The sequence below is a fragment of the Lynx canadensis genome, chromosome E3, assembly GCF_007474595.2.
Source record: "Lynx canadensis isolate LIC74 chromosome E3, mLynCan4.pri.v2, whole genome shotgun sequence".
Lineage (NCBI taxonomy): Eukaryota > Metazoa > Chordata > Mammalia > Carnivora > Felidae > Lynx > Lynx canadensis.
The window spans coordinates 9,913,166-9,925,233 of NC_044318.1; the positions used below are offsets into that span (position 1 = coordinate 9,913,166).

General features: G+C 48.8%; 1 protein-coding gene across 4 annotated transcripts in view; it reads right to left on the reverse strand.

The window, feature by feature from the left end:
* The window catches only part of TXNDC11 (thioredoxin domain containing 11), a 61,002-nt gene that overhangs the window by 13,216 nt on the left and 35,718 nt on the right, over positions 1–12,068 (reverse strand). For all 4 annotated transcript variants that reach the window (XM_030300639.1, XM_030300640.1, XM_030300638.1 and 1 more), the window contains 2 exons: positions 6,616–6,728; positions 4,343–4,543 (listed from right to left, as the gene is read on the reverse strand). In XM_030300639.1, the coding sequence (XP_030156499.1) occupies positions 4,343–4,543; positions 6,616–6,728 (314 nt within the window). The remainder of the gene's footprint in view (positions 1–4,342; positions 4,544–6,615; positions 6,729–12,068) is intronic.

Here is a 12,068-nt window from a genome sequence, read left to right on the forward strand (position 1 = left end):
AGCCCCGGCCGGACGCGTCGCCCCGAACGGGAAGCTGCCACACCAAAAGCCCGAATCAAGAGGCTCGGGGTCTCTTTCGCAACACGCGCCTCTATCGACAGGGAACCACCCGTGCAGAGAAGGGGCCGGAGAGGCAGACGTCTCCGTCCAGCACAGGACCAGAGCGAAGCTCGCCCCTCGACGTGCGTCCGGGCCGTCGAGGGACCAGCAACAGGTTTTAAATCTCAACGCCCAGGGGAGCGCCTTTTCCTTCACACCTCTGCCCCTCTCCATACAAACGATGTCTTCCTTCTTCACCTCCACTAAGTCTAAAAACTTCCCAAACACCTGAGTGGATCAAAGTATTTCACGGCATAGGGGTTTCCAAATAAACCCACACCTCACAGGAGGCTCCGAATTCAACCTGCTCCAAACCATTCACCAGGTTTGGATCAAATTTGAATTTGGATCAAATTTGCCAGTTAGTTAAAAGGTGTAAAGTCACTCAGGACTTTGTTTCATTAAGGTAGGTGTGTGTGTGTGTGTGTGTGTGTGTGTGTGTGTGTGTGTAGAACCATTTAATGAGTGCTTTTCCAATTTCAAAAAAACCTACAAATTTTATATATGGTATTTACAGACAATGTTAACTCAAGACATAGGCATTCATACAGAAAAAACCCTGAATAATTCTTGGGCATAAAAAAAAGATCATTTTAGATGATAAACCAGTGTTTCACTTTCTTCCCCATACAAAAACCTCTCAACCCTTTCTGGATAAGGCTCTGAGAGCACACGGGACTAACCAAGTCAAGCCTACATGATCCATAAAGGGCCCAGCGACCCTCCGGCCCCATCTCAGGACTGCTTTGCACTCAAAGACACAACAGATCACTACTCCTAGCCATGCCCCCAGCCCCCAGAAAAAACCCACAAAAATTCAAGTATTTACAAAGTCCAAGTAGGAGCATACTAAGGGCAAGATTCCTGAAAACGCGTTTTTCCTCATCTCTTTTCACGACATTGCTCATAAGCAAAGCAGCCATGTAAAGGATGCTTTTATATTACTTATTATTTCATTAAAAAAAATATTTTTTGGGGCGCCTGGGTGGCTCAGTCGGTTGAGCCTCCGACTTCAGCCCAGGTCACGATCTCATGGTCCCTGAGTTCGAGCCCCACGTCAGGCTCTGGGCTGATGGCTCAGAGCCTGGAGCCTGCTTCCGATTCTGTGTCTCCCTCTATCTCTGCGCCCCTCCCCCGTTCATGCTCTGTCTCTCTCTGTCTCAAAAATAAATAAACGTTAAAAAAATTAAAAATATATATATATATTTTTTGACACTTATTCATTTTTGAGAGAAAGAGAGCACAAGTCGGGGAGGGGCAGAGGGAGGGAAGACGGAGAATCCAAAGCAGGCTCCAGGCACTGAGCTGTCAGCACCAGAGGCTGATGCGGGGCTCAAACCCACGAGCCTCGAGATCATGACCTGAGCCAAAGTCAGAGCCACCAGGTGCCCCAATTTCTTCTAACTGAAGAAAATATCTTGGGGGCACCTGGGTGGCTCAGTCAGTTGAGTGTCTGACTTTGGCTCAGGTCATGATCTCACAATTCCTGAGTTCGAGCCCCGTGTTGGGCTCACTGCTGTCAGCTGGGAACCTGCTTGAGATCCTCTGTCCCCCTCTGTCTGCCCCTCCCCTGCTCGCTCTGTCTCTCAAAAACAAACAATGAAAATAAAAGAAAGAAAATATTCTGTGTAGAGTAATGCTCTTAAAAAGCGAGGAATTCTTACTTTTCTCCTGTAAACTGAACTGGTTTTTACTCTTCTATTACTTTGACACAACAGGCGGCTTTACACGTGAATCGCTTCATGTCCTATTTAATTTCGCGTGAACGAATAAGGAAAATGTGACAAATAACCTGAAATGTCTGTGCTATAAATGCCCGCCTCCATTTTCTTTAATCAGATACATGTTCAAGTCCCAATAAGACAACCATGACTTTGCTTATCAGACTCCCATGCCGTGAATGCCTCAAAGCAGTGCTATTCGAGCTGAAAACAAGTCACCGGGTCTTGTGACAAGCACACTGAGATGTCTCAGGACCCCTCTAGGACTCTCTCTAGACACACAAGGGGGTCAGCGGCCTGACGCCGTGCGCGGCCCATGCCGTGTCCCCCGGAGCCGCGAGTGTGTGCGAGCAGCTGCTGGTCCTGGACCGGGCCTCGCAGTGCAACCACCACACGGCCGCCCGCCCGTGAACCCTCCGCCACGCCCCCCACCCCAAAGCCCTGACTCTACCGCCCTCGCCGTATGCTGCCTCCCTGCGCTCAACAGCCCGTAAGCTTCCTCGACCGTCTGCCACTTCCCATCCCCACCACCGTCCAAGTCAAGCATTTTACATCTTCCCACTTTCCTGGAAAACGTCGATAATGGTAACCCACGGTTCTGCTGACACCTCTCCTTGGTCAGTGAGGCTCCGATGGCCACGATTAATCCTGAAGTCCTCAAAGCAGCCCCCAAGGGCCTCTCCTCTTCAGGCTTTAAATCTGGGTCTTCTCCAGCCAGCCCTTTATGGGGGTCACCACCCACACTACATCCGAACACTGGATCCGCAGCAACTTCCCTACCTCCAGCCACCCAGAGACTCCGTCCCAAATGCCTGCCCCGTCCGAAGACTCTCCCAGCCTCAGCCCCGCCCAGCCCAGCCCCCAGCTTCCTGGGACGGAGCCCTGTCTCCTCCAATTCCCCCCAATCCAAACCTGGGGCTGACCTTCCTGTGCCTTGAATTACAAGGAGCAAGCTCGTGCTGCCCTACGGCACAAGCCTCTGGGACCATGAGAGCAAGGCTGTGTCTTCTCCACCCTTCTCCCCATATGAGCTCCCTGACATAGTGCTCAACAAACATTTGCTAAATCGATCTAAAACAAAGAGGAAATGTACTGCACAGAGCACTCTGCTTGGCTAAGGAGTCCATAATACTGCTAGGAGGCCATCTCGTTTTCAACAACCCCTCAGCCATACGCTGATGTTACGGGAATCCACTCACCTTGCGGGGACACTCTGAGCCTTGAGGAAAGGAGCCACAGGCAAACTCTGATAATACAAGGCGGCCTGGCCGCAGATGGAGGAAGTGGGGGAGAGAAGGGAAAAAGGCAGAAAACCAAGTGCCTTCCCACCAAGGGCCGAAATCCAGCCACGACCCCCTGAACAGAGGAACTGGGCTCTGGTCACAGACCACCACCCCATCCAGGACCCTGGTTTGCCCAAACCAGACAAGAATAGAATTCTCCAGAAAGAAATTTTAAAAGCTGAAGCAAAGATCCAAAACCAGAGCTAACATCTTGGTTAAAAATCCCATCTCTCCTACAAAGAGCCTTAAGGCTCTTATCATTAGATGCAGTGAAGGCCAAGTAATTTGGGAGAAAGTCTCAGTCCATAAAATATCTGAGCCACTGAAGGTTTTCTGAAGAATTAAGTCTTATTACATCAAGTCCTCCCTAATCAGAGGAGAAGAAACAAACCGATTTCATTTCTCTCCTCTCTTCCACTAAGCCAGGGTAGCAGCAGGAATAACAATGTTCATAAAGAGGCCCCCAGAGTGGCAAAGTCAGGGGTCTGGCTGGGCAAGAACCCCATCTCGCCATTGCCTCCAGGCAGACCATCAGGCTCACGTGGAAGGGCTCAGGGAGAGGCGGTGTCTGGTTAGCCCGGCCAGGGCCACACTGGCTGTATGAAATTGGTTCTGGCCAATGAAGGGATCCTTGAGGGAAGGAAAAAATAAAACCCCCCAGTAAATCCAATTTAGCAATCCCAGGCGCTCCCCGGTTATTGTCATTACTCTCTCTAAGTGCCTCCAAATGACCCATGTAGAAAATAAACTGACATCCAGAGAGAGTGAGAGCTCCAGACGAAACCAGAGAGGCAGGAGGAGGGGCAGGGACTCCTGACAGCGGCTGTCTCTGGGAACCGCTCTGGTTATCCACGCGACAGGAAAGGCTCAGAGAAACAAGGGGGCCAGTGTCACCACTCCACTCGGGCTGCCGGCTGAGGACGGCCAGGGCTTGCGGTCGGGCATCCCCGAGGCCACACCCGCCCGTGCCGCTGGCCAGCCCCTCTATCCCACTCCCCAAACCAGTCATCACAGAAAAGCGACACCTGGTCCTTCCCCGGCCAGGCGAGGTTCGGTGTGGCTGTCCCCGCCGACTCCCCCAGACCCGAGCAGCTGTCGGTGTGGCCACAGACGCTGCAGCGGACCCTGTCCCGGGCACGGAAACGCGGAGAACCCTCGGAACATGGAACGTGGAGTGAGACGTCCAAGTTCACGAGGTTCTGCTCCTTACAGGGTATCTTTGAACATGACGACTCTTACCTCATCTATTAAAGGGTGGCTTTCGGCTAAAGGATTGAAAGGCAGAAACACAAGCAGTGCCGGGCCCTTCTTCAGCTCGTTGTTCAGCAGGAGGCTCTTGCCGCCGTGTGGACGCAGCCAGCGGAGGAGCGCCTCTCGGTTCTCCAGGGCCCACTTGTGGATGTTCTCCGCCGTGTAGTTGACGGCCTCCCTGGGAAAGACCTGCGGAGGGCGACACAGGGTAGACGCGGGGCCGGCCCCCGGTGGCCCCCACCGCCCCACCACTGCCCGGGGGCAGACGGGAGATGCGGGGACGGGACCTGCCCCCGCTCCTCCAGACGCAGCGGCGCCTACCAAGTGCTTGGGAAAAGCAAAAAGTGGCTGCGAGAAGTGACTTTCCCATCACAGATGCCTCTTGCTCCCTTCAGACAGACCAGCCATGAGCAAAGAACTCGCCCTGTCTGCCTCTGGCAACAAGGACCTCTTCTGCCCTGGCCAAGGGGACCTATTTCATTTGACTGGGTTCTTATAGAAGCATCAATGGATGAATCAGAGAAATTATCAAGTCAAGGAGCCTTTAGATTTTTACACTGCTTCCTCGAAAATCGGCTCGTAGGGCGGGAGCAGACCCTCCACTCGGGCAGAGGCTTGCATCTGTTCTGGTCACCTGTACCCCCCAGGGACTAGAAGAACAAATACTTGAATGAATCTGTGAATGACCTAGAACTTGTATCGGGCCACAGATCACACTTCACGTGTAAGGAATGAAGCAAAGAGACACTTAGATTTTTTGCTTTTTTTTTTTCTGAAACAACCAAAGAACATCAACGTAAAATTATTTCTGAAATTCCAGCGAGATGAATCACTGGGTTTCAAACAAAACTGCCCCCCCAAAAAAGTGCTTTGGAGGGTTCCACGAAACAAGATATTTTGTACTCTCCAAAGCAGAGACTTAAATTGCCTCGTGACAAAGACGTCCACGGCTATTCTAGAAAACCGGTGTCCCAGGAATACTTCATTTGATAAGAGGAATTCTGCTGTTCAACCAACCAACCAACCTTAGAGACTACAAACCTGATCAGTAAAACCCACTGGATCTGTCAGCGCCGTTCTCACAGCCCTACCTTCTCTTCTCTATTTGAAGTTCCTTGCTCAGCGCCCTCCCCTGTGAATGCACCCGCCCTGTGCTGGCTCTACGAGGAGGATGGAGGAGAAGGGCACACAGCGAAAGCAGAGCAAGTCGGAAGCTTAGACAGAGGCACGAGGAGAGCGGGAGAGAAACCACCACCACAGTGACTCTCCAAGTGGGACGGCGGGAGGTTGAAAAAACATACCCAAACGTCACATATGCACTTCTATTTGGAAAACACAAAAATACATTGGACTTTGGGAACAGGAACTACAAGAAATAAAGCACAGCATCTGGGCTATGAGGGACCTGCAGAAGCCAGGGGGACTGGCCACCAAGGGGGCACCCTGGAGAGGGCCTAAAGGCGCCCCCAGAGGCATAAGACTTGCACGCTGGGCTAAGGGGAGCGCAGGTTCAACGGGCTGTGTACAGAGGGTACAGAGACACTGGCCTTCACTCCACCTGTCAATCAATGACACTGTCAATGAAGTCAGAGACAGAAAATACTTAAGAAAAATAAACTCTCGGTGATGGGACTGAGGATGCAACAATAAATTAAGCAGAGGCACACGACTAAGCAGGATACATACAGGTCAAAGGCTTAGAAATAGCTGACTTGGGGCTGGTCCAGCAAAAAGCAAGTGAAATCAGGGAACAAAGACGACAATGGAGAACTGAGGCGCTCTCGGGTGAGAAGCCATCAACTTCTCACTGTGACTTAACAAGAACTTCAAAACCCATTTCATCAGCTAAGGAGAAAAGCGTATCATGTTACTACTCCTGACCAATGGCACAAATGAACAACCAACATCGTCGCCTGATGGAAGCTTAACCTCTGAGGACATGGGCCCAGAGCAACAGTTCTCCCACAGATTACGCCTGCAGTTGCATCCAAGGAGGAAAACTAATGAGGCCAGGCCCAAACCAAAGAATATAAACAAAGAATTTCTCGATGTTACATTCGAGAGCCCTCTAATGCCTGGGTTCATAAGTGGGGACAAGGGCTCCAGAGTGGGGTTGCAGAAACCCTAAATTTGCATATAAAATCATGTTCGCTTTCCTAGGGAGAGTGCCCAGAGATTTTATCCAATTCTCAAAGAAGTCTGTGACCTAAATAAGGTTAAGAACCACTGCACTAATATAAATGTGATTTCAAAATACTTACAAGTGATGTGTTGAAATGTCTATGTAAATACACACTTCCAGAGTGTACTAAGGATACCAGTTTCGCAAGATGTTTATTTGTGATAACCCCAAATCGTACTGTTCCTAGGTAATCTGAAACAGAAAATTTTCCTTTATTAAAGAAAAAGCCTATGCCTTAAAACCACCACAAAACCCAATCATCAAGTCTTGACGCACAAATTCCCCAGAGCAAAGCTCTTTCTGGTCACCTAGCCTAGAAGAGGAGGAGGAGGAGCTGGAGAAATCTCCTCCAGAAACAGACCTCACGTCTACTCCTGAGTAACGTCTCTGATCATCACCCGCACGCTGTCTCCCTGCGACGACCCGACCTCATCGCCGGCTACCTGGTTCCCCTCACTCATTAGCCCCATGGAGAGCCCAGGCACATGATGCTCTGTCTGGATACTTCCACGGCCGGCCTCTCGTCATTCAGATGTCAACTCCAGCCCCACCTGCTCCGAGAAGCCTTCCCTGACCACCCCGCCTCAATGCAAACATTTAGAGGATGAAGTCCGTAACGGAAAACTGGGGCTTCCTCCCCGACTCACGTAGATGCTCTACCAGTACTCCATTTTTTTATAGCACTTATTAACATCTACAGAATCTGGTTGATTTATTTTTCTCTTCTTCAGTCCAGCTTCCTCGGAACTTATGTGAAATTAGGAATCTTGTTTATAGCTATTACCCCAGTACCTGTAGTGGTGCCTAGGCATATTAAGAGCTCAAAACATATGGGTTAAATGAATGAACCTAGCATGAACAAAGAACTCATACAAATTAATAAGAAAAAGAAAGCAATTAAAAATGGGCAAACCAAAGGAAAAAATGTAAAAGGCTTAGAAGTACACGAACACACACTCAACTTCCCTATTTCAGAGGAAAGCCCATTAGAACAAAATACTCCCTTTTCCCCTCCAACTGCCCCAAACTTGAGACAACGGGAAGTACCAAGCACGGTGAGCGGCAGAGAGATGATACTCGGATACAACGCTGGTGGGAAACGGTGACACGGCAGCTGCTCGGGAGCACAAGCAGCTGCACCTGTCACAGGGAGGTGCGGACACAGGCTGCAGCCCCGCTGCTTCTCCGCACACGTGCACCAAGAGGCACACGAAGGGCAGTCACCAGGAAGTACTCTGCAGATGTGAAAAACAATGGGGCAGGGCTGTCCACACAATGCGAACATTTTTTAAAGCCATACGTGAGTGAAAAAGCAAGCTGAAGAAAGATAAAGTGTACCTCTTCATTTAAAAGGTTGGCTCGGTTGGTTAAGCGTCTGACTCTTGGTTTCGGCTCAGGTCATGATCTCATGATTCGTGAGATCGAGCCCCACTTCGGGCTCGGCGCTGGCAGCGCAGAGCGTCCTGGGGATTCTCTCCCTCCTTCTCTCTCTGCCCCTCCCCCACTCGTGCTGTCTCTCTCTCAGAATACCAAAAATAACTCACACCTGATGGAACAATATACGTTTGTTTCTTACAGGCACATGTGTTCAGAAAAGTATAAAGCCTCCAAAAAGTAAGAAAAATAGTTGTGGCCAGGGGGGGGGGGGGGGGGGGGGGGAAGAGATCAAAGAAAGTATAAGCTTTCTTTCCCTCAAGGAGTATACACAGCATTTGTGTGCCTAAAAATTGACTACAATATCTAGTATTTGTGGAGAGCTAGCGGATAAGACGATGTAGGAAAAAGTACATTCTTTCCTATCCCCTTTCTGCTTTATTAGATGTGAAGTAAGACATTGGTTTAACTTTAAATGTTACCAAGTTATACCCAAGCAGCCAAAATATAAAAATATTAAGGTACTGACCACACCAAGCTTCCAGCTTAACCCCACTCCCTGGCAGAGGTGCCCTCTTCCCCTCAGACAAGGTGCGGCCAGCAGGGAGGAAGCAGGAACAGCAATCTCTGAGGCCACGTTGGACCATCTATCTTTCCCCCAAATCTGAGGAGTTTAAAATAGCACAAAACCGGGGCGCCTGGGTGGCTCAGTCGGTTGAGCGTCACGACTTCGGCTCAGGTCATGATCTCATGGCCCGTGAGTTCGAGCCCCATGCCAGGCTCTCTGCTGTGGGTGCAGAGCCTGCTTCAGATCCTGTCCCTCCCTCTCTGCCCCTCCCCCACTTGCACGTGCACTCTCTCTAAAAAATAAACCAACGTTAAAAAATAATAACAAAAACATAAAACGGCACAAAACCAAAGAAACACCAGAAGAATAAGTCACAAGTGACAGAGATTGGTTATGTGTGGAAGGAAGGGGGGCCAGGACGGGAAAGGAAAGGAAATGGGTTCCGGAGAACAGGGGTGAGGCAGCCTGGTCCTGCTCAGAGACCTTTGTGTATCGGACCCTTGGAACCAGAGCATGGTTCACCCTTCACATCCTCAGAAACGAAAATCATTAAATCGACCACTACGTGCGGGAGCCCAATGTGGAATACAAGCACTAACAAATAAACGTAACTGCCACTCCATGGTGGAGGGGGTAGGGGTGGAGAGTTAAGAAGTGAGTCACTGAAACAGTGTCCTGACCAAGCACTGTAAATCTAAAGACGACTGAGAGCCAGGATTCTCAGGGTGGGTGGACGAAGTTCGACACTAACAGAAGAGCGCTCTACTCTGGTGTGAGACTGGAATCAGAAGGAATTTTGATAAACTTACAGCTTTTCACACATACATGCGCGCGCACACACACACACGTAACAGAAACAGAACTACAAACGTATACATACATGTGGGTATAAATACATAGATGTCCTAGCTCTACCTGCTGAAAAGGCCAAAAGTTATGACACCTCATACCAAAGAGCACACCCGACGCCCAGATCTTGGTTTCTAAATGCCATTCTTCAATAAAAGAAACCAGGGCTCCCTGGAGAAGAAGCTAATTCCAGAGCTGAGGCAAGGAGAGTACAAAAGCAGATTGAAACGTTTTATGTCACAATAAAGATGTGCTCATAAAAAGAATGAAACTTGTTCAAAGGACACAGGAGCGAACCCAAGACACTCCTAAAGGTGGAACCTGCAACTATCTGAGCAACAAAATAAACAATGACCACTATCCCTGAAAAGTGTCAAGGTCATAGAAGACAAGGAAAGACTAAGGAGATGTCACAGGTTGGAGGAGATGGAGAAAAAAGAATTAAAAGTGATGTGGGATCCAAGATTGGATACTGGAACAGAAAAGAAACATCAGTGAAAACATGGGAAAAATGCAAATGAGCTCTGCGGTTCAGTCAATGATACTGGGTGGCCTGGGTGGCTCAGTCGGTTAAGTGTTGGACTTCGGCTCAGGTCAGGATCTCATGGTTTGTGGGCTCGAGCCCCGTGCCGGGCTCTACGCTGACAGCTCAGAGCCTGGAGCCTACTTTCAGAGTCTGTGTCTCCCTCTATCTCTGCCCCTCCCCTGCTTGCGCACGTTCTCTTTCTCAAAAATAAACATTAAAAATTTGTTTTGAATAAAAAAATATAATAATAATAATAATAATAATAATAACAATAATAACCATACCAATGTTACGTTCTTAATTCTGGCCCAAGCACCTTTATAACAAACGGTTACATAATATGTGAACAATGGGGGAAGCGAGGTGAAGGTAGAAATTTGAGGAACTCCCTGTCCTATTTCTGCAACTTTTCTACAAGTACAAAATTGGCTCAAAATCAGAATTTTAAAAAATGGCACAGCAGGTAAGCTCAGATGCCAATCTGTCAGAAGAAAAAGCAGGACGTAAGAGAGGGTATGAACTGATGGAAGACGCCACCCTCTAGGAGAAGGCTAAATCTTGGTGGATGCCCACAGCTAAGAAGACAAGAAGGAAAGGAAGGAGGCAGCCAGTGACGAAGTTCATTTGAAAGTCTGCCAATGTCAGCAACATGGTTTATTGGAGCAGAGGAATAATAAGGGACAGCCTGCCCCGTAAGTTGAAAAGGCCCATTCAAAAACCTGTTTAACTGCACTAAAAAGAATGGACAGCCTGCCTGCCTGCACACAGCAGATTCTCGCACGTCCAAACATATCACAATTTCAAAATTTTATTTTTCACACATAGAGAGATCTACGAAAATCACACGTCTATTTTAAGTTCCTGCATATAGCGGAAATCTTGCTAGAAGAAGCAGCTTAAATTTGCACTCTCATGTGTACAAGGAGTACTTGAATTAGCAGGGGAAGTTTATAGCGTAAGAAAGACACAAAAAAATAACATTTCTTATCTCTATGCCCAGAACATTTTCTGTTAAGCAGGGCTCCAAGGCTTTCTACAGTAGGGAATCTCTGTCATTTATAAAGTGAGTAATTTCAGGGGTTCCGAGGTGGTTCAGTCGGTGAAATGTCTGACTTTGGCCGAGGTCATATCTCGCAGTTCAGGGGATCGAGCCCAAAGTTGGGCTCTGTGATGACAGCATGGAGCCTGCTTGGGATTCTCTCTCCCTCTCTCCCTGCCCGTCCCCTGCTTGCTTGCACACATGCACGCTCTCTCTCAAAATAAATAAACATAAAAAAACTTAAGTAAATAAATTCAGAATAATGCTCTCCCCTCCTCCACCAAAAGGTCAAACAATGACATACATGATCAATGTATGTCATTACAATTCAATCAATTCAATTAATTTTTAAAAATGCAAAGTCTCTTCACCACCCAGTGAAAGGTGTCACAGAGACCAGTGCAAGAAACAGCAAGACCAGGAAAGAACGTCTGGGCAAAAGCAGTGGTCGCTGAGCAGCTCCTGCAGCCGGTCCCTCAGGCAACTACGCGGGTCAAGGTGACCACCGCGTGAAGACTGGCGATACGCATCCATCGCTTGCTACAAAAGGCGCTGAGCCCCTGGCCCCGGGTCCCTCAGCTGCGAGGCCCACAGCACACACGGCCACCATCTGGGCCCCCTGCGCCACATCACGGTTTGCGTGCACTCGGTAACAAATGGTCTCACTTGGATCCGATCATCGGGCCTCTACTTTTGGCGCTTAGGCAAACCGCCCTTGCGATCTTCTGAGGCTGGGCTGCTTCTGTGCCGCTCCACCCCTGCTTCCCCCACTACTCCCCCCCTAGAATGGTTCTGCTGACCTTCTTGTGCCTTCCACCTTCCACGGTCACCATTTACCTCGCGTCAGCCACCAAGGTCGCGCTGAGGATGCGAGAATCTGAAAGTACGTCTGGTTTCTACTCGGATCCATCTGGCTCATTTGGGATCTCTGGTTTACATCAAGATTTTTGTTTTGGGGCTTTTGCATACTGTTTTAACATCAAAGTACTTTATTTTACTTAAAACCACATGACTTGAATTCAATTTTTAATATTAAAACTTCAGTTTGGTACTGCGGTAAAGCACACACACACCGAGGCAAGAACTACGTCGTGGAGGCAAAAATGTTAAAATTCTCAACCATTCCAGAAAGAGTAATAATAGTTTCTTTTGTTAGCAAAGAGGACAGAGGTTTGA